At 47.2% G+C, this 23,542-nt stretch overlaps 1 protein-coding gene across 1 annotated transcript in view; it reads left to right on the forward strand.

The window, feature by feature from the left end:
* The window catches only part of LOC140394569 (sushi, von Willebrand factor type A, EGF and pentraxin domain-containing protein 1-like), a 116,040-nt gene that overhangs the window by 87,664 nt on the left and 4,834 nt on the right, over positions 1-23,542 (forward strand). Inside the window, exons 13-16 of the mRNA XM_072481925.1 lie at positions 3,664-3,760; positions 4,598-4,671; positions 15,739-15,924; positions 21,429-21,513. Of these exons, the coding sequence (XP_072338026.1) occupies positions 3,664-3,760; positions 4,598-4,671; positions 15,739-15,924; positions 21,429-21,513 (442 nt within the window). The remainder of the gene's footprint in view (positions 1-3,663; positions 3,761-4,597; positions 4,672-15,738; positions 15,925-21,428; positions 21,514-23,542) is intronic.

Here is a 23,542-nt window from a genome sequence, read left to right on the forward strand (position 1 = left end):
TGTTATCCCCAACTCCATGAACCCTTATCTTGCCTATTAACCTTTTTGTATGATACCTTACTGATGGTCTTTTGGCAATCCAAGTATTTTTTAAATTATTCATTCAAGGGATGTGGATGTTGCTGGCTAGGCCAACATTCATTGCCCATCCCTAATTGTCCTTGTGCTGGCTGTAGGGAGCTGCTTCCTTGAACACAGTCATCCTTATAGTGTAAGTACACCCACAGTGCCATTTGGGAGGGAGTTCCAGGATTATGACCCAGCAATGGTGAAGGAACGGAGATACATTTCCAAGTCAGGATGGTGGTTGGTTTGACGGGGAACTTGCAAGTGGTGGTGAATCCATGCATCTGCTGCCCTTGTACGTGGTAAAGGTCACAGGTTTGGAAGGTTCTCTTCAAGGAGCCTTGGTGAGTTCCTGCAGTGCATTTTGTAGATGGTACACGCTTATGCTATTGTGCGTTGGTGGTGGAGTGAGTGAATGTTGATAAAAGGGGCGCCAATCAAACAGGCTGCTTTGTACTGGATGGTGTCACGCTTCTTGAGTGTTGTTCGAGCTGCACTCATCCTGGCAAGTGGGGAATATTCCTTTACAATCCTGACTTGTGCCTTGTAGATCGTTAAGGCTTTGAGGAGTCAGGAGGTGAGCTACTCACCACAGAATAGGCTGTGACCTGCTCTGGTAGCCACAGTATTTATACGGCCAGTCCTGTTCAGTTTCTAGTCAATGGTAACCCCCAGAATGTCCAGGTGAACCCCAGCTTCCCCTTTATCGAATTGATACATCCTCAAAAACATAGGTTTGTCAAGCAAAATTTCCCTTTCATAAAACCACATTGACTTGTTCCTAACATGACCCATTTTTTGGGAATTTAACTCGCTGCATACACTCAAACTTGCCTCCCATTTTCTATAAATTAACTGCTGGATCAAAACCATTTATGTTTCTTTGTATCATTATCAACTTGTGTGTATTTTCAATGATTTTACCCTAAGCTGAGATGAGAGCAAATGAGTAATTGGAAAGAATGATGGTAGGATTTTCATCAGCTCAAAGCTGGAAAGATAACTCTAGAGACTCAGCATTTAAAGTGGACCAAGCATTCCACTTGAGTATCTGTACGGTCAGTTCACATATCTCCCCAGTTGTATGTCTGGAAGTTAAAATACCTCTTCTAAGTTTTTTATGTGTGGCCTGGAACTTTAGCCCTTTAATTCCACAGAAAATGTTACACTTGAAAGCTTTGAAAATATGTTGCAGAATTCAGAAAACCTGGTATATTAATTGCACAGAAGGTTTACATGTTCATGGCACAGCGGACAGTGGTTAGTGCTGCTGCCTCACAGCGCCAGGTTCGATTCCGGCCTTGGTTGACTGTGTGGAGTTTGGACATTAGACCATAAGACATAGGAGCAGAATTAGGCCACTTGGCCCATCGAGTCTGCTCCACCATTCAATCATGGCTGATATTTTTTTCATCCCCATTGTCCTGCTGTCTCCCCATAACCTCCGATCCCCTTATTAATCAAGAACCTATCTATCTCTGTCTTAAAAACACTCAGTGATTTGGCCTCCACAGCCTTCTGCGGCAAAGAGTTTCACAGATTCACCACCCTCTGGCTAAAGAAATTCCTCCTCACCTCTGTTTTAAAGGATCGTCCCTTTAGTCTGAGATTGTGTCCTCTGGTTCTAGTTTTTCCTACAAGTGGAAACATCCTCGCCACATCCACTCTATCCAGGCCTCGCAGTATCCTGTAAGTTTCAATAAAATCTCCCTCCTCAAACTCCAATGAGTACAGACCCAGAGTCCTCAACCGTTCTTCATATGACAAGCTCTTCATTCCAGGGATCATTCTTGTGAACCATCTCTGGACCCTTTCCAGGACAGCACATCCTTCCTTAGATATGGGGCCCACAACTGCTCACAATACTCCAAAATGGTCTCTGACCAGAGCCTTATGTAGCCTCAGAAGTACATCCCTGGTCTTGTATTCTAGTCCTCTCGACATGAATGCTAACATTGCATTTGCCTTCCTAACTGCTGACTGAACCTGCACGTTAACCTTAAGAGAATCGTGAACAAGGACTCCCAAGTCCCTTTGTGTTTCTGATTTCTGAAGCATTTCCCCATTTAGAAAATAGTCTATGGAAATTCCTCCTTCCAAAATGCATAACCTCACACTTTTCCACATTGTATTCCATCTGCCACTTCTTTGCCCACTCTCTTAGCCTGTCCAAGTCCTTCTGCAGCCCTCCTGCTTCCTCAATACTACCTGTCCCTCTACAGATCTTTGTATCATCTCCAACTTAGCAAGAGTGCCTTCAGTTTCTTCTTCCAGATCATTAATGTATATTAAGAAAAGTTGTGGTCCCAGCACAGACCCCTGAGGTACAACACTAGTCACCGGCTGCCATCCTGAAAAAGACCCCTTTATCCCCACTCTCTTCCTTCTGCCAGTCAGCCAGTCCTCTGTCAATGCCAGGCTCTTACCCTTAACACCATAAGCTGTTAATTTATTTAACAATTTCCTGTGCGGCACTTTGTCAAAGGCCTTCTGGAAATCTAAATAAACCAGGTCCACTGGTTCTCCTTTGTCTAACTTCCTTGTTACCTCCTCAAAGAATTCTAACAGATTTGTCAGTCATGACCTCACTTTGACAAAACCATGCTGACTCAGTCCTATTTTATCATACTCTGCAATCTCATCTTTAATAATGGACTCTAAAGTCTTACCAACGACTGAAGTCAAGCTAACCAGCCTACAATTTCCCATCTTCTGCCTCCCTCCCTTCTTAAAAAGCGGTGTTACATTTGCCACTTTCCAGTCCTCTGGGACCCTTCCTGCCTCCAGTGATTCCTGAAAGACCACCACCAATGCCTCCACAATCTCCTCCACTATCCCTTTTAGAACCATGGGGTGTAGGCCATCTGGCCCAGGTAATTTATCCACCTTTAGACCTTTCAGTTTCTCCAGAACCTTCTCCTTAGTGATGACCACTGCACTCACCTCTGCCAGCTGATTCTCCTGGAGCTCTGGCATCCCACTGGTGTCTTCCAATGTGAAGACTGATGCAAAGTAACTGTTCAGTTCCTCTGCCATTTTTGTTTCCTATTATTACATTTTCCAGTGGTCCAATGTCTATTTGTGCCTCTCGCTTACCTTTTATATATTGAAAAAAATTCTTCTTACCTTCTTTCATATTACGAGCTAGCTTGCACTCATATTTCATCTTCTCCCCTCCCTTATTTCTTTTTTAGTTGTCCTCTGCTCACTTTTAAAGGCTTCCCAATCCTCTGGATTCCCACTAATCCTCGCCACTTTGTATAATTTTTCTTTTGCTTCTCTCCCTCTGTCTGCGTGGGTTTCCTCCAGGTGCTCCAGCTTCCTCCCACAGTCTAAAGGTGTGCAGGTTAGGTGGATTGGCCATGATCTATGCACGGGGTTACGGGGATAGGACAGGGAGTGGGCCTAGGTAGAGTGCTCTTTCGGAGGGTCGGTACAGACTGAATGGGCCGAATGGGCTCTTTCTGCACCGTAGGGATTCTGCGGATTACGATAGTGACTATACTTCATGGTAAATGTCTGTGGATTGTAGTTAAAGAAAGTGAAAATCCTGGTGCTTTGAAATATTTGTGGCCTATTTTCTTTTTTGCACTGTAGTAGTGAACTGTGGTAACCCAAAGGAGATTCTCAATGGATATTACAAGACAACAGGCAGAACAATTGGAAGGAAAGCTATTTTTTACTGTAACAAAGGGTGAGTGTTCAATCAAATATTCCTGAATAAGGCTCAATTGTTTTCAGTGTTTTTTATTGATAGTGTACTTGAGGTGATGGTTGTCACAGCATCTCCAAGGAAATAGTGAGGTTCCTAATTCAGTACTGAATAGGATTTTATTTCCAACAATAATGTTGTTTTCTTCAAATAGTGCATCAATATATGCTGTGAGCTTTTACAGAAACCTCGGAACAGGAGTAGATCATTTAGCCCCTTGAGCTTGTTTCGCCATTCAATGAGATCATAGCTGATCTGCAACCTAACTCCATATCCCTACCTTTAATGCCTTTACACGCTGACAACCAGGTCGAAATTCCAGCCATTTAGATTCCCTGAAAACAGTTACAAAGACGAAACTAAGAAGAAAAACTTAACTCCTTCCAATATCCTTAACCTGAGCTCATCATTTAAGAGCGGTGCTTGTCCAACATGCAAAATCCTCTACTGATACTTTTCTCCACAGCAAAATCCACAGCATGTGGAGCAAAATCTCCACATCATGGATACTTTGCTTGATCTCTAAGCCAGATTACATCAATATACTTCCTATGACCAGCTATCTGGCACTGCACAATGTATACCTCATTGGAGTTGACCAGTACCTAGTTCAGTTATGTTGGAACTTGTTTTGATTTGTAATCTGCCCCTCGACTAACCAATCCAGTACCTATTTACCTTAATTACTGTACCGAAGCAGCATTTTGATTGTTTCACTGATTAACCTGCTGAGACTGCTGTACGGCTATGTCTAATAGATTTCATTTTTACTTCGGTTTACTGAAGTTAATTCACTCCGTTATTTCTCCTATTATTTAGGTACCGAATTGTTGGTAGAAACTTTCAGTCCTGTACAATGAATGGCTGGTTTGGCCAAGTCCAAAAATGTGAATGTAAGTCCGGGATCTTTATTTCTTGAATTGCATGATGGAGCCACTTTCAAGAGTTTTGTACATCAGGAACATTGGTTTCATTGGCCAAATTTTTCTCGGTTAAAGTTCTAAGATTCAAGAGAAAGGTGCAATTCAACTTTAAATAGCTGTCAGAAAGGTGTCCTTGATAGTAAGGACCTAAGTCGAGCAGAATAGATGTTTCTGGTTGCTCCTGTTTTATGGGTTTTGTCAGCTGTTCCAGCAGGACAGCTCTCAGAATAATAAGGCTCTTCTGGCAACATTCCATCACCCATATCAGGAGGAGTTTCACATACTTGGTGTGCATACAATAATAATTAATTTCAAGCCTCTCTTTTGGAAGCTTCCCTCATAGTTAATGACACTTTTGTACCACTGTAGTATCTGCAGCCCCATTTATTGAGGTTGGTGAGGCATTTACTTTGCTCAATTGAGTTCAATTATTACATTTTTTCATGCATTGCATTGCTGTCTTTGGGATGAAGGTGGAGGCTTCAGCTATGTCCATCTACTGTAATTCAAATTGGCCTCTTCCCCTACCTGCTAGCGAGTCCTGTGCTTCTTGCCGTTAAAGTTTCCATCAGTTCATGTCTTCTTCGCTGAAATTAAAAACATCCTTCCCTATGTTTTCTTGCCTCCTCACCAGTGCTATAATAGCTCCCCCTTTAACCTTGGGCGGCCGGATTCTCCTTTCCTGAGATTAAGTGTTGACGCTATGGCAGGGTTCGTGGAGTTCTACGAAAGCAAAGATAGTGCCGCACCCGGACCGATTCAGCGACCGTGGAGGGCTAGCACCGGTGCCACGTGGAACACAATCGATTCCAATGAGAATCGGTGCCGGATTCACCGGGTTTGGAATTGACACTCAGGAGGCTGACAAACTGCAGCCGCACACACACTGCACCCCCCACACACACTCACCCCAACCAATAAGATGGCACTGGTTGTGCTGGAGCATGCCCATCCCATTGATGGGTCAGCTGAGGCCAGAGGGCACCTAGAGGGGGTAGTCTGAGGTAACACCCATATGACCCGGGGCACTAAGTTCACAGTGGGCAGACAGCGGCATTTGCAGCTGCATGGCTGCCTTGCCAGCTGCAGCAATGGTGTTCTGTGCCCATCCACCCCGACCCGTCTGCCCACCTCCTGGCCACCCCCCACTACTTCACTGGCCCGGGCAGAAGCCCCCCCCGCCCACCTCCCCCCCCCCCCGGCCAGTGGCACAACTGTCAGCAAACTATGGTGATGTTGGACACTTCCCGCACTCCCCCTCAGGAGCCACGGTGCCTATTTCACGATTTTTGAAAGCATAAGTAAACCTAGCAATGGTGGAGGCGGAGAATCGCGATGGCTGTGGAGAATACCGGGTCAGGCCCGCTAATGATATGTGTAGCACCATCGATCACACATGAGGCGAGACGTAAAGAACCTCAATCGAGGCTTTATTGAGCAGACTTTTTCAGACTTGTTCCCCAGCAGCTCAGTCACAGAATGCAGCTGCGGGGAGTAAAACGGGTTCTTATACCCCGCCTATCTGGGTAGAGACCAGTAGGCGGCAGATCCAATCGGGACCCAGCATCTGTCCTCCAATAGCTCCTCGGCATTCATGGTGTACCGTATTACCCCTAATACATACCACCACAATATGTAAACGCCATTTACTGTACTGCACGTGTGGAAGCCGACGCCCGCCACGATTTCAGTGTCAAAACCAATTCTCCGCCGATTCGCCTTTACCAATTTCGGCGACGGCCGATGGAGGATCCCGCCTGGGATTTTTAAATTCTCTGGGAACATCAGCTTCCTCCTCCCCCCCCCCCCCCCCCCCCCACCCCCTCACCCTGACCACTTGTACCCAATCACCAGTGGTTCCTCCAAGAAATCGTTGGAGTCTGCACAAGGTCAATCAACAAGTGGAAGTGCCTATCTGCTGCATTTATACAGCTATAAACATGCAACAGGAAGGTCAAGGCTAATAATGTTGACTCTTGAATTGGTCTTTATTCCCACGGTGACAAATAATTTCATGATTTGTGAAAGAACAGAATTTACACAACATTATTGAAGGATTTTTTGCAAACAAATCTGCCACTTCTGTTGGATGATGAAGTGACAATGATGATATCAGTCTCTTGATAATGTGGTTAGTTTTGTATTGCGTTAGCAGCAGAATTCTCTGTCGGTGGGATCCTCCAGTCCGCCGGCATGGGGTAGCCATAATGGGAAAACCCATGGCCGGCTGCGGGAACGGAGAATCCCACTGCCGGCGGGGGCGCACCATGCAGGAAAACGGGGCTGGAGGGACGGAGAATCCCGTTCTCTGTTTTTGATAAAACAACTCCTGGCACTCAACTCGAGCTGCTTCCGTGATTTCTGACAGACACGGCTCCCGCCTCTGAAAACAACCTGGTGGATTTTCCTGAATCAAGACTTTTATTCTGACTGTACTGGCTAGCCTCCCCAGCAAATTTGGGCACACCAGGCTTAGTCTGATCCTAGGATCCCGGCCCAGCAACAACCCAGCTGACGGTACTTCGATTGTAGAGGACGAAGTGGTTCTATAGCCCAGAAATAATCATGCGATTCTGGTCTCCAAGGTTGCCCTTGACTGTTTTTAAGGCCTACCTTGAAGGTTTGGAGTGCTCATTCAGACAGTCCGTTGGATGTTGGGTCATTAGGTACAGTCCTGATGATGCTTGATACTATTTATTGGGGTGAAATTTCAAAACTCAGCAGGCCTGAAGGCTGTTCCAATATCCGACACTGTAACTTCAGGTATCCCGTGGGTTGAAAAACACTGACACAATTCCTCAACAGTGTTGTGCGACCGTCATAGATTTTGTTTCAAACACGTCCATCCGCTTTGAATGGGCATCAACAAGGAGCAAAAATACTGTGCCCAAGAACGGCTTTGCATAATCAACATGAACTTGTACGAATGGCCAGCCCAGTCATTCCGAAGGGTGCAGTGGGCCAGTAACAGGCTACCTTTGTTGCATTTGACACTGTTCACAGCGCTTCACCAGACTCTCAATGTTGGCATCAATGCCAGGCCACCATACATAAGTCCTGACGAGCATCTTCATCTTGGATATACCCGGATGGGCACCATGTAATTTGGCGAGAAGCAACTCCCCTCCTGGCGCAGGAATAACTGCTTTAGCTCCCAAAAGTATGATTCCATCTTCGCAACTTAATTCATCGTTTCGTATACAGTTAATTTCAGGGGCGATTTAAGGGAACCATTTCTATGTATCATTTTGGGCGCAATTGGGGTATGTTTCTTGACGGCAGCATTGGCGAGAGAGTGGGCCTTACATTAACGGCCAGAAATGAGCCCCCATTACTCGCTGTCTCACTGTCTGATTTACCAGACTCATGCCTCAGCTTCTCGCCGCTAACAAGGGGGAGCTGCTTTTAAACGCTCCCTCACTACTCAGTCCAGTTAACACACAAGCATGGCAGCACGCAGACCTCGCGTTGGGGGGGCCGACCTGGTCAGGCACCTTGATGCTGTGGATGAGAGATGGGACATCCTATTCCTCATAGGGGGTTAGAGGACCAGTAGCAGGGTCATCAATACCGCCTAGGAAAGCAGTGCCAGCGGCTGTCTGTGCGGGCAGCATGACCAGGAGGACCACCGTCCAAAGCAGGAAAAACAGTGACATCCATCGGACTGCAACGGTAAGTTTCCACCTCTCTCCTGGCATCAGTTCTGCCTGGCACCCCTCAAATTCCTCCCCCCCCAATCACTGGCTGACACCTCGCACCCCCCCACATCCGATCTATGTGCTTACTCCTCAGAACCCACTGGCACCCACCAGCACATCCTCTTTATGCCCAGGTGCCATGCCCACACATGCAACTAGCTGTCGACGTCCCCGAAACATCAAGCTTCAGTTCATAATGCCCTCTTTTTGTCCCTACAGGAGAAGATAGTCCATAATAAGCGGGAAAGGGCCAACAGGGAGGGGCGAGGGAGCACCACAGTTTCAAACCCTCACCCGCAAAGAGGAACCAGTCCTGGAAATCTTGGGGTTGTCTGAGGAGACAGCAGTCACCGACAGCGAGGTTGGGCTGCGTCACAGAGGTGAGGTTGCACTGCCCCTTCACTCAGATGACCTGTCCCAAGTGAGTTGTTCATCTCAGAAAAATGATCCTTCCCTCTTACTGACCACATATCCATTGTCTCACAGGATCTCCATCTGAGCCATCCGGAAGGGCCGGGCCACCCAGAGTCGTTCACCCCAGCTGCCACCCAAGAGAACGCCTTGAGGAGAGCTCCGAGGAGACCACCATCGAGGTATCACAGTTAGTACCCCCACCTTCCACTAGCGCAGGCACACACTCCTCGGTGGGCGACATTATTGGACAGACTTCTGGGGCACAATCTGGTGAGTACTGGACAGTTGCTGATGCACATGGGGTGGAGGCAGGAACATCGAAGGGAAGCAGCAGTCGGAGGTCTGCTGGATCCCAGAATTCAGTTGAGTCCCAGTCAGATGCTGAGCCTTTGGACAACGTTAACCCAGAGCTGATGCAGATGATAGGACACGGCCATGAGAATCAGGAGGGAATGTCAGCGACATTCCAGTGTGTGCATGGCTGATTGGAGGAGTCCCACAGGCTATGGACACAGGAGATGATGTCGACAATGCGTGGCATCGAGGCCAACACTGCTAGCGTTATGGCCGCAGTGGAAAGACTGGAGCATGATGTCAGTGTCTTGAGTGGCAGTGCCCAAGGCATGGCACAGTCTGTGATGGGCATGACTGAGGGCCTCGCGTCATGTCCCAGACGATGAGGTGCATGTCCCAGAAGCAGGTGGACATTGCCGAGGTACTCCAGAGCATGACAAAGAGTCGTCCAGACTCTCTTCCCTCTCCAAAGATGCTGTCAGACTTGCTGAGATTGTTCAGTATTTTCTGTTATTCTTTCACTCCAGAGCATGGCCCACTCACTGAGGAGCATCGTTGAGGGTGTCGGCACAATGGTGCAGACAATGGGGAGGTGCCAGGACAGGCAGAGCCAGATGATGCAGAGGCCTCTAGAGCTCATTCCAGCTGCCCCTCCATCCCAAGGAGACCTCCAGGGTCCTATGAGCGCCGTCAGGGAGGAGAAAGTGCTGCAGGCCAACCCGGGGTCTGTCACCAAGGCGTGAACGGCGATCTCCAGTTTATCAGAATCCCCCCTCCTGCCACAGACACATCTCAAGGGCAGCGGGCAAACAGGGTGGCACAGCAATGCCGATGATAGAGGTAAGTCAGCTGGGGACTTCTAGCTCCAGGTCCTCCAGAAGACCTTTGCCTAGGGCATCAAAGTCCACAGGATGCGGAAAGCAGCAGGCTGCCTCCACCTCGGATGTGCATCCTGGGGACAGACCTCGATGTAGCATTAGACCACGAAAGATCAAGAAGATAGGATCACTGAATGGGCAGTGGGGAGGGGGGAATACCTGTAGGTAGGGGGAATGGAAATGTCAAATATTGACAACTAAATCATGTTACACCTGATACATGTGAAGCCTCTGTGACGTTAATCTGCACTGCGGGCCTGCCTGCACCCCCATCCACTGTTGCCCTCCGCTCCCACCTCTCATGCCCCCTGGGGACAGTGGCCCAATATCAAACAGCCCCAATGCTGACCCCCATCCAGAGAATGGGTGTGGGAGCGCTGTCAGCAGAAAGACAGGAATCAGACTTTGGCATAGACTGAGGAGCACCAGAGCTAACCTCGCAGCGCGTTATCATCAATCTCCTGCCTTGTACATTGACCCATTGACAGTGCCGACACAGACCCTTGGAGCGTGGAAGAGGATGGTCGAGAGTGGGGGGGGGGGGGGGGGGGGGGGGTTGGGGGGGGGGGGGGGGGGTATGGGAGGGACGGGGAATGGGCGGCTAAGTAGAAAAATGGGTGGAAATTAGATGAATTGGGAGGAGAGTGGGTATGGAGGGGAAGAGAGATTGGTGGGGAGGGGGCGACCTGACAAAGTCTCATCCTATGAGAATTGGGTGAGGTTGAGAGCCTCCTGGGTCCTCCGGGCATGCCGGACCCCCATCCTCCAGCACCTCCTGCAGCTCCTCCCCAGGCTCGTCCTTCAGTCCCTGCTGGTCCGGCACCTCCTCCTCAGACGAGGCCACATGTTCCTCCTCCTCAGACGAGGCCACATGTTCCTCCTCCTCAGATGAGGCCACATGTTCCTCCTCCTCAGACGAGGCCACATGTTCCTCCTCCTCAGACAAGGCCACATGTTCCTCTTCCTCAGACAAGGCCACATGTTCCTCCTCCTCCTCCTCCAGCATGTCGCCCCGCTGCTGTGTCAGGTTGTGGAGGGCATAGCAGACACCACAAAGCGGGACACCCTCTGGGGGGTGCATTGCAGGACATCACCCAAGACGGTCCAGGCATCAGAACTGTATTTTGAGCAGTGCGATGCACTCATCCATGGACCTCATCCATGGCTGCCGCGCACGTCTGGTCCCACAGCCAACAACCTCTCCCTACCAGTAGATTGTACAGGTTTGTTTTCATTATCTCCTTTCTGCTTTCCTGACAAAATGTGATCATTTTCTTCATAGGAAAAATAATAGGAAAAATAGGGCAGCTCGATGGCACAGTCATTAGCACTGCTGCTTCACAACACCAGGGACTGGTTTCACTTCCAGCCTTGGACTCTGTGGAGTTTGTACGTTCTCCCCGTGTCTGCGTGGGTTTCCTCCAGGAGCTCAGATTTCCTCCTGCGGTCCAAGGATTAGCAGGTTAGGTGGATTGACCATGTTAAATTGTCTCTTAGTATCCAAAGGTGTGTCGGCTAGGTTAAGGGGTATTGAAATAGGGCAGGCGAGTGGGCGCGGGCAGCGTGCTCTTTCAGAGGGTCGGTATAGATTCGATGGGCTGAATGGTTCCTCCTGCACTGTAAGGATTCTATGATTCTCTGATAAGGTGGTGACACTCTTGAGGAAATAAGTGGAGGAACAGAGGTAACTGGAGGTACAGTTACATCAATCACGCAAAGTAGTGACTTTGATTGACAAGCCTATTTGAAAGAAAGAGAACAAAGCACTCGGTTCATCTCCAGCGGGTTGAATTTGAGACATTGGACAGGATCCTTGGTCCCCCAGCCGCGTGTTCTCGGTGGCGGGCTGTTTGCTGGTGACGGGATTCTTTCTTCCTGCCGCTTGTCAATGGGATTTTCCATTGAAGCCACCCCATGATACCGGGAAACCCGCATGCCGGCGGGGTGCTGCTGGCGGGAATGCAGAATCCCAACAGCCAGAGATTTCTGGCCACTAAGTTAAACTTAGTTATCCCAACAGCCACACAGTTCTGAACAGTTGTGGTCTCCGTGTTAAATACAAGACATTTGGAGGCATTGGAGAAGGTGCAAGAAAGATTTACTAAAATAATACCAGAACTGAGTAATTATACCTATTTTGATTGAGTAGACTGGGGTTCTTTTCTCTAAGAAAGAAGAGACTGAAGGTTTAACCTGATTGAGGCCTTCAACAATATGAAAGAATTTGCTGCAGAGAAAATGTTTCCACTTGCAGGTGAGACCAGAACTAGGAGCCAGAAATGCAAAGTACTTACCAGTAAATAGAAGAGGAACTTCAGAAAAATTCTTCACCCAAAGAATGGTTAGAATATGAAACTTGCAACTACAAGGAGTAGTTGAGGTGAATAGTATAGATATATTTAAGGGGAAATGAGGTAAGCACATGACGGAGAAGGAATGGAAGATGTGCTGATATGGTTAAATGAAAAAGGTTGTTTGTGTGGAACATAAACACCCAAAGAGATCAATTAATCCCCATTTGTCCATTTCCACGTTGTGATTTCTTGTCATTCTCCTCCCTAATGTTTAATATTTCAGATCTCAAAATCTGGTGGAGTGCCCTAAGTGGCAAACAGCTAATTTTCCAGCATTCATGCTTCACCCTGGCCTCCCTGTATTCATCTCCCTTTCCGTTTAGCTTCCCATCCAATCAAAAACACGCAACTGAACTGAAGCGATCAGGTCATTGCTCGTAGGATTGGAAAGTGGCAGAAAGGAAGTGACAAAGAGACGCAAGCCCCTGCCCTGCTCTGAACTGTAAACTTTGGTTTTTCAATGTGCTTTGCAACTGACTTGAATGAGGTTAATCCCTGATGTTTTTGATCTTCTGTCTGTTCAGATCTCCAACTGAATTTAATGTTCCCCTAGCCGCTACATGACAATCTTCCATCTATCTGTAATGGGACACCGTCAATAGCCCACAATGGCAAGCACTTGGACTGGTAGCAAAATATTCTTATAATGGAGACTTTTTTATTGTTTTGAGAAATCACCATTCCAGAACAACTGAAAATGGGACAAGGGAAGAACCCGCCCAATTGCAGATATCCCAAACTACAAAATCCGAATTGCTCCAGGTGTTTTTCTCTTCAGCAGTTATGTTTCTATTTGCTAGACTAATGCCCCTATAATTTAACCCCCGGGGCTGTTTCGAGTCATGTCCTTCATCCCTGGACATCTCTAGGACATCCCTGGACATTTCTAGAGGGTGAGCATCCCTACCACCAACCCAGTGGCCAATAGGTAAAATTGCACGTGGAAATAAAAGTCACGTTGCAAGTGAATTTGTTGAAAAATAAACACTTTCTTAATTTATAGTTAGTGTCTTCATTAACTGTAAAGTGAATTGGATCTCAAATTTTGAAATATAAAAGCTCTTCCTATGCTACAGTGCTAATCCTTTGAATTTCCACTGAATCCTGTGCGGAACAGAAGCAAACCTACTCAATTTGGAAATTAGCAAATTCCCGGCGGGTAATCTCAAACTAAGCAGCCTATCGGGAGACTGGAATGGATCTGGTCATCCATTTTACACGCCCCACTAAACACAATTTCACATTCCATTGCTATCAATGCAAAGTTAAAGCAAGTAGGGTTAGAAATAGGTGGCTGATAAAATGATAGGTTTTCTGCTAGGCTGGATAAGAAATCCTGTCGGATCAGCTAGTTATTGAAAAGTGACCACAATTTCAAGTACATTCCTGTTTCTGTGCCTGAAAGTTCATCACCAGATAACAAAGGTACAAGAGTATGATTGATATACTCTTGGATTTTAATAATTTCAGTTTTCACTCAAGGCAGTGATTACCAAGTCAGACCTGAAGGTGGTGACATTTCCACAACATTGTTGATGGAGATGTCACATGGGGAAGCAGTATCTGTTTAGCCTTGATGAGTTGTTACAGACCAACTGGTAGGTTGTATATGCCTTAGTGACAATGCTGATGGAGCAGCAGATATTGAGTTCAGCGGCAAGGAGTATCAATTACTCCTTGGATAAAGTTGAAGCTTCTTGAATTATGTTGTGGCTGCACCCATCAAGACAAATGATGATTGTTTCATTAAAGTTGTGACTTGAGCCTTGTAGGTAGTTGAAATACATCAAGTGTCAGTGTAGTATAAGGGTCGGGCACATATAACGTTAAATTGGGACTGAGTGCAGGCCCACCCACACTGTGATGTTAAAGAGCACATGATCCGAACCAAGGTGTAGGTCTAGTGTTGGCCAGAGCCATACGTACAAGCAAGCATAGAGACAGCTCCTAGCTTGAATCATTTACAGTAGATGTGTACATGGTTCTTGTCATTAATAAATATGTACAGTTAACCTAGTTAAGGCTATAAATACTTCATTAAGATCAACCAAAATATATCCAACACCCTATGACAGTCAGGACGTGGTGCCTTTCCCAAAGGTAGAGGAGTCTAGAACTAGAGGGCATAGGTTTAAGGTGAGAGGGGAGAGATACAAAAGAGACTAGAGGGGAAATTTCGTCACGCAGAGGGTGGTGAGCATCTGGAATGAGCTGCCAGAGGCAATGGTGGAGGCAGGTATATTTTTTTCCTTTAAAAAAGTTAGACAGTTACATGGGCAGGCTGGGCATAGAGGGATATGGACCAAATGCGGGTAAGTGGGACTAGCTTAGTGATAGAAATTGGGTGGCATGGACAAGCTGGGCCAAAGGGCCTGTTTCCATGCTGTAAACATCTATTACTCTATAATACCCAATTTCTGTCTTGCTCTTTTAGCCACGGTGTTGATATAGCTGGTGTCATGCCTGGATTTAGAACAGAGAGAAGGCCTTAAAATAAAGTAGCTGACGATGGTTAGATTGAGGATGTTTCTTTCAGTGATGATCTGAGGTTTTAATGACTGATATGCAATAGTCATGGCCATCTTCCTTTATAGCAGGTATAACTTCAGCTATTGGAGGGTTTTACTTTGACCCCTTGCCCTGTTTTCCGGAATGCTTTTGTTTTGTTCATCTGTAACCTACACATGACCTGGAATTTTCCAGCTAACCTGCAACCCCCTCCATGGTGAGCTTTCCTGCAGCGGAGGTAGCTCTATATTGGTCACCGGCAGGATCTTCCAGTCCCGCTGTAGTCAATAGCAATTTGCATGGCTCGTCCGTTCTGCTGCTGGGAAACCCGTGGTGGGGATGAATTTTGGCGGGATTGGAAGATTCCACTGGCAGGTACGGCGGTAAAATACCACCCATGGCTTCTAATCCATGTTATCAGAACAATTATCTCGAGGAGATTACTGAGTGAATTGAAACATTCGTTTTCACGTCATCAATTATTGCTGAATTATGCTGCATGATCTTGTTGATTTAACTTCGGAGTTAATTCTCCAAAAATTGATAATGCTTTTAAAAATTCCCATTCGTCTTGAACTGTCTGTTTATTATAGTGCAAGAAAGATTAGTCTGCAAGATTTTATCATTGCTGCAGAAGATGTTTAAATTTTTTTATAATTTTGACTTGTTTCTTTTTTAATGGAGTTCAGAACTTTTTTTAGTTTGTATTCTCACCCCACATCTCCCCGTGCATGGCTCAGTGGGAAATGTATTTTTTTATCGATTCATTAACAAATGTAACATTATTTGATTTAAGATGGGAACAGCTGTATTGGACCATGAAGATTTTCATTCAGTATCATCAATACAGTTAGTTGCTTAGTGAAGACTAACGCATTACTCTCTTGTCAGTGATTGGATGTCAGTCTCCTGATCCGCTTGCAAATGGCCACATCGTCAGAGGATTTAGACTTATATACGAACATCGGGAGACGATCACCTACAGCTGTAACGAAGGTTATGAAATGTACGGCAGCAATGTCATCGAATGCAGTGAGAATCACACATTTACACCACCTCCACCTACCTGTAGACTACGTGAGTAATCAGCTCTTAAAACTTGACAATGGAATCAAAGGATAAAGGGCACATTTTGAGCAAACCCATTGGAACTATATAAATTTCTGAACGCTGTGCTGGGATTTTTCCCTGTTGGCATTGGCACTTTGCTATTTAAAAAATATTGGCATACTTTTCTGTGACCCAATGAGCAGAAGAAACTAATGCTTTAATACAATGTCTTGTCCTCTTAATTATGCCATAATTTTGTGGTCACATATACAGTGTTGAATTTCCTTCCCGGAGTGCAATTCCAGCAGTTGTCAGGCTTGACAATGTGGCTATATTCCCAGTAGTCATGGCAGGATGTTGGATCTATTTTGAAGGCCAGGCTTCATTTGCGCTGGACATGGCTTTATAGTTGCAAGTTAAGTACCACCCAGGCTGCCACCAGGTCTGGGCTGCCACGGTATCAGGTGGTCAAAGCTGAAGCAGGTCTGTTGGTTTGGCAATGTCGTTCAGGGGGCAAGGGGTGTGGGGGAAGAGCTGGACTTCAGCAGTTGGAGTTGTGGAACCATTCCTGCCCTTCCGGGTTCCACAGGAGGAAAGAGGAATAGAATCATAGACTCATAGAATCCCGAAGGTGCAGAAGGAAGCACTGCCAGGGTACCCAGGTGGCACTGCCAGGGTACCCAGGTGGCACTGCCAGGGTACCACCCTGCCCAGAGCCTGACCACCCAGGGGCCACAATCGCCTGGGAGAGACCCCCCCAAGTGCCAATACGCCTGGTCCACATTGGTGGAGGCCAGAATAAATCAGCACTCGCTCAGAGTTTCTACCCCTAACTGGGTACCTCTGACGAGTGCATATCAAAGAGTGTAGTTATGCAGATTTGGGTCCTAACCATTGTGGGCAGCATCTAGATCTCGATGTCTCACGAGATCCGGTTCGACCTCGCAAGGTGTAGCAAGCCGGGTAAATCTCGTGGGAGGGTTCTCGTGAGATTTATCAGCTGCATTATGTCCCAAGTCAGGCGCAACGCGACAGTTAGATTTCACCCGTGGAGGAGTTTAGTGGTTGTGCTAAGGAGGTAGAACAGATAATCCTATGGAACTGGAAAACAATGGTTTTTAAGACAGATAAGTAAGTTTGAAGAAACCTCCTCAGTTTTGAGTTGTAGCACCTTGAAATAATGGACAATATTGCATTGACAATGTTGACAATATTTTGTACCTGTGCACTAGTTTTCTATAATAAGTCCAGGGAGGCAGAAGTCCCTTCTCCAGAATCCCTTTTATTTACAAAACCAACAGCCGAACAACTCGGTGCATTCAGCTTGCTGTCTACACTGGGCGTGCAGAGGATCTGACAATCCCTGTTATATACAAAGAAGAGTTGCCCTGATTGGCCCACTAATGTGTCTGAGCCAGAGGCTATCTTTGAGTTTTGAGTCCCACCCCAGGACTTGATGGCCGAGGAAGGTGCGTTCATAATGTGGCCTAAAAGGCTGAGTAACAACCTACAAAATTCTTCCAACAAGCCAGTGGCAAGCAGTAAGAGTGGGAGAGACTCCTGGTCAGTTATGCATGGTATAGAGTGGTGTCCCACACGCGATATGCAGGTTAGTCAGTGACCTGTTCCAGGTAAAATGTGCGATGAAAACAGATGAATGTTTGCCTTGTGCACACTGGGTGCATGGAGAAACGCACCAATTATTTTTCAGTGAATTACACACAAGGAAACCTAAATACTTTTGCTCCACTATAACTCCCATTCTCTCACCAAAAATTAAGTAGGTGGAAATCTATTATTATGTTTTTGGATGGCTTCAATGGGAAATCCCATTGGCAAGGGACGGGAGTAGAGAATCCCGCCACCAGCAAACGGCGCACTGGCGAAAAAATGCAGCTGGGGGACCGGAGAATCCCACCCATTGGAACCTGGGACGAGATTCTCCCGTACCTGGCGGGGCGGGGGGTCCCAGCGGGATAGTGTCGTGAACCACTCCGGCGTCGGGCCGCCCCAAAAGGTGCGGATTCATCCGCATCTTTAGGGGCTAAGCCCACACCTTTAGGGGCTAGGCCTGCCCCGGAGCGGTTGGCGCCACGCCGGCTGGAGTGGAAGACCTTTGGCACCACGCCAGCCGGGGCCGAAGGGACTCCGCCGGCCGGCACAAGTCCGCGCTTGCGCAGGAGCGTCAGCGGCTGCTGACGTCATCCCCGCGCATGCGAAGGGGGGGGTCACCTATGCTATGGCAACATGCAATTCTACATGTATGTTAGCCAGGAACTATAGATGTTGATGGGTAGAAGCTTTAACCTTCTTTTCCCTCACATGTTTGACCAAGGATCTCTTCCATTGCTGCCACCTACCATTGGCAAGTGTTAGAAGGCTTTGCAGGTTGACATCCAACTTGCTTGCTCATGTCATTAACTTACCTTCCTATCGTTAATATGTTGTATTAATTTGCTGATCAAGCTTGAGTGAAAGTAATAAATGTTAAGGAGATGACATAAACATGATGCTAGGGTGGAGGTGTGGACCTTGGGTAGGGTGCTCTTTCAAAGAGCCGGTGCAGACTCGATGGGCTGAATGGCTTCCTTCTGCACTGTAAGTTCTATGATGGAAGATTTTACGTGCTGGTGGTCCTGAGGTAGAGCAGATAATGCTATGAAAATGGAAACAATGGGTGGGATTCAGCAGTGCGCCAGCTGCATTTCCCTGCACAGCGCGGGATTCTCCGTTCCCACAGGCAGCCAATGGGGTTTCCTAATGTGGCCACCCCATGCTGCCGACAGAGAATTCTGCTGGTGATCTTCGAGATGGGATAAGAGATTTTGAAGTCCCTTTCTCACTTTTGATTTACAACATCCTTAAAATAATGGACTTGATGATGTGATGTGCTTATGCAATTTGTTTTCAGTGACTTAGGTACGTGGACACCAAGGTGCCTTTTCTCTTTCACAACTCCTAGTCTCTCACCATTAGAAACCAGGTGGATACCAAACATTATGGGCCAGATGTTCCAATTTGAGGTGGCAATCACAAGTTGGAAGATTTCCTGGCATTACAATGCTGGCTCCTGCCAGACATTGTCCACCCGCACTATTTTTGCGGTGGGGTGGCTGGGCTAGGCTGGAGTCAGAGCTACCTCCTCTTGCAGTAGGTGGGCAGATGCTTATGTGGGCAGGTTAGAAGACCTGCCTCCTTGCACTGGGACATCAGCCCAACTCTGTTAATGACTTTTAGGCCCTAACACTTACACTCCCCCCATTCACACCCCCACTCACCTTCCCTCCATGCCCCGCTGCTTCCTCACACCTTGTGCTCTTTGTACCTCACCCCATACTCAACCGCAGGTGCAGTGAGGTGTGGAGGGAGGGCCCGAGAACCCCCTTATAGGTTAGTTGAGCGTTTGGAGGTTGCATTGGGGGGTCGAGAGGTCAGGACACCATTTAGAAATGGCAAGCGGAGCTCCTCTGTGAAAGTAATGGGACTAAGTGCAGCCTCATTGGGGCTTTTCCTGCTGAGGCACTGAATAGAACCAAAGGTTCAATAGATATCATTGTGTTTCTCGGAACTGTGAGCGCCAAGAAACACCTGGCTAAACCGTTCATCACGGGACTCTGTTCCTATTTGGGTATTTCACGCCCTCGGTTTTGACACTGGGACTGAATTATGTGTGATTCGCATTACCATTGGGGGCGCTATTCAGGGAATAATTCAGAAGATTTTAATTGTCCAGCACCCTTCTGGCATAAATTCTGAGCAATTCCAGGCCCGGTGCTCTAACCACTGGGGCGGAAGTTAACGCCAAAGAGTCTGGCAGCTGGAACTGTTTAAGCGCTCCACTTACCACGCACTCATTGCAGCCACCAAGATGGCTCAGAGAAGACCAGCCCCCTGAGGTCGGATGTCTGAGGTGCAGTCAGGAGCAGGGGGACAACCTCTTCCCTCGGGTGGGCTGCAGATTCAAGCCTGCCCTCCTGAACACTGCCTGGGAGATGGTGGCAGAGGCAGTCAGTGCTGCCGGGCTCATCAGGAGGAGATAGCTGGTGGACCGGAGTGCTGGGGGTCATTGGTGAGTCTCCTGTCCCTCTAGTTAGGGGTCTCTGTGTGGGGTCCCTCTAGGTGGCGGGTCCCTGTGGGGGGGGGGGGGGGTTCTTTGAGTTAGGGGGTTCCTCTGGGTCTCTGGGGGATTGTCCCTCTTATTAGGGGCCTCTGGGGGTCATCCTATATGGGAGGTCCCTCTGGGGAGGGGAAGGTCACCCCCATGCTTGGGGGAAGATGGCACCTGAAAATCCAGGAGTGGGGGTTGCTTTGCAATGTGGGGGGGATCGGTGTTGATTTACAGTACAGGGGTGAGGGGGAAAACTTGTATTCCCAACCTCGGGAGGCAGGTCTTCTCTGAGCCATCTTGGTGGCTGCAGAGAGTGTGTAAAATGGAGTGTTTAAAACAGCTCCCGCTGCCAAGCTCTTTGGCGCAAACTCCTGCCCCACTGAGGGACGACTCCCCAGAGACCTCCTAAATAGGGGATACCCTACAAGGATCCCCTAACTAGAGGAACACCCATAGGGACCCCCTAACTAGACGGACCCCCCCCCCCCCCCACAGAGCTCCCCTAACTAGAGGGACCCTCCCACAGAGCCCCCCTAACCAGAGGGACCCTCCTACAGAGCCCCCCTAACTAGAGGGACCCTCCCACAGAGACCCCTCTTTGGCGCGAATCCCTGCCCTAGCGGTTAAATGCTCTGAATTTGCGCTGGCAGAGTGTTGGCCTATTTGTATGTCCTGAACCGCTCGGAATTCAGTCCTGGCATCAGCACTTAGCCTCCCGAATGGAGAATCCTGCCCATTGCCCTGTGTCTATCTGTACCCTCAACTTTATTTCCTATCCTCCTTGCATTAATACATACATATATTTGAACACTGACAGATTCCTGTGCTGTACGCTTTTTAACCTTTGCTTCTTCTGTCTTTCAGAGTCATTTGCTAATTTTCTGTCTCCCTTCCCTGCTCTGAACTTGTCCTTGGTGAATCTACCCACTGGTTCCCATCCTGCCGGCAATCTAGTTTAAACCAACAGCACGGTGTATTCCAGACAAAGCCTCAGTCCCGAATGAACCTTTTCCACTTAGATCAGTCAAAAGCCTGGGATTTCCATAAGTTTATGGGTGTGTTTGACTTCTTCAGTGACGATTTGAGGCTATCCCTAAAGTGATTCCATATTCCTCCTGGGAATCTCCTGCCACAACAGTGTTCCGAGTGGAGTTAATACTTCAAGAGTCTGGTATCAGGCATAAAAGTCCCATGCCCTGTCCAACAGAGTTGGTTTTGTGTGATTAACGCCTCAACACCTTGCAGTACAGGACTACATTCTCTTAATCATTTTGAAAATTGGAATCCAAAGTTAAGGTAACTTGATATTCTCTGAAATTGGGTGGTAGTTTATTATCTTCAAATTAAAGACCTAAATTGCAATGAGAGAACTGTTAGAGACTATGGGATTTTGTAACATTTCTATCTTTTATTTTCTGCGCAGCATTAAACTGTGGTGATCCCGGGGAGATTCTGAATGGATGTTATAAGACAGCTGGATATAACGTTACCTTTTATTGTGACATTGGGTGAGGATTCACTATGTAAATTACTGAACAATTTTGGTGAAAGACTATTTTAATATTTAATTACAAGACAATTTCAAATGGCCATGTCTTCTTCACATTTCTGAGTTCTGAGTGAAGCTTCCAATTTAGTGCTGCACTGGCAATTAAAAAAAAAAAAGTCTTCATACTGATCACGGTCAGGGCTGTTTATTCTGTGTTTGAAATATGAATGGTAAGATGGAAAATGTGTTACTGAAGCCATGGACATAATCAACCTGGGAACCAGAAATGACAATGGCAAACTCAGCCTGGTCGACCTTGCAAAGTTCTCCTTGCTAACATTTGGGGGCTTGTGCCAAAATTGGGAGTGTGGTCTCACAGACAAGTTTTTAAAAATTTGTTAATGGGCATCACAGGCTGTGCCAGCATTTTTTGTCCATTCATAATTGCTCTTGGGAGCAGTTAAGAGTCAACTACTTTGCTGTGGGTCTGAAGTCACATATATGCCAGACCAGGTAAGGATGGCAGATTTTGTTCCCTAAAGGACATTAGGGCACCAGATGGGTTTTTGCAACAATCGACAATGGCCTTATGGTCATCACCAGATTTTATTTATTGAATTCAAATTTCACCATCCGCAGTGGCGAGCTTTGAACCTGGGACCCCAGAGCAGTATTCTGGGTGCCTGGATTGCTAGTCCAGTGACAATACCACTATGCCTCCCCATCAAGCACCAGCCTGACATAGTCATGTTCACAGAACCATGAACCATGCCTTACTTACAGATTGATCACACAAAACCACTATTGCCAACCCTGGGTGTGTCTTGTTCCACTGTTAGGACAGACCCACCATAGGTGGAGGCACAGCGGTATTTGGTCTGAAGGGAGTTGCCCTGGGAACCCTTAACATTGATCCTGGATATGATGAAGACTCATGGCATTAGGTCAAATATGGGTAAGAAATCCTTTTGCTGATTATCTCCTAAGCTGATGAATCAGTACTCCTCCATGTTCAACACCACTTGAAGAAAACGCTACGGGTGGCAAGGCCATAAAATGTACTCGGGTGGACGATTCCAATGTCCACTACCAGGAGTGACTCAGTAGTACCACTACTGACTGGACTGGCTGAGTCCTAAAGGACAAAGCTGCCAATTGGGCTTGCAGCAAGTGCTGGGGGAACCAACAAGAGGGAAATACTTACTTGACCTCATCTCCCATCGTGTTGTGTGGCTAAATGTGATAGATTTCTAACAGATCCAGCAACTCAAAACTGGGCATTTAAGAGATGCTGCGGGTTATCAGCAGCAGCAGAATTGTATACAATTACAATCTATGACCTCATGGCCTGACATATCCCCCACTCTACTATTACCATTAACTCAGGGCATCAATCCTGCTTCAGAAACAGTGCAGGCGGGTACCTAAACATTAGCTGCCATCCTGGTGAAGCTCCAACTAGAACTGCATTCATGCCAAACTGTGAAAGCAACTTGAGAGCGACAGAGCTAAGTGATCCCACAAACTATGGATCAGATCTAAGCTCTTCAGTCCTGCCACGTCCAGTCATGAATGGTGGTGGACAATTACACAACTTACTGGAGGACGAGGCTCCATAAATATCCCCTCCCTCAATAATGGGGAAGCCCAGCAGCTCTGCACAAAACACAGGGCTGAAGCATTTTGCAACAATCTTCAATCATAAGTGCTGAGCGGATGATCCATCTCGGCCTCCTTTAGAGGCCGCAGCGGTCTTCAGTCAATTCGATTCACTCTACAGTATAACAAGAAACATCTGAAGGCACTGGATACTGCAAAGGCTACAGGCCCTGACTACATTCCAGCAATTGTATTGAAGACTTGTGTTCCAGAACTAGCACCTCAGGCAACCTATTCCAGTACAGTTACAATACTGGCATCTACCCGACAATGTGAAAAGTTGCCCACAACAAAACAGGGCAAATCCAACCTGACCAATTACCACCCAATCAGTCTACTCTCAGTCATCAGAAATCAGTGATAGAAGGGGTCGTCGACTGTGTTATCAA

This window comes from Scyliorhinus torazame, chromosome 17 (genome assembly GCF_047496885.1).
Source record: "Scyliorhinus torazame isolate Kashiwa2021f chromosome 17, sScyTor2.1, whole genome shotgun sequence".
Lineage (NCBI taxonomy): Eukaryota > Metazoa > Chordata > Chondrichthyes > Carcharhiniformes > Scyliorhinidae > Scyliorhinus > Scyliorhinus torazame.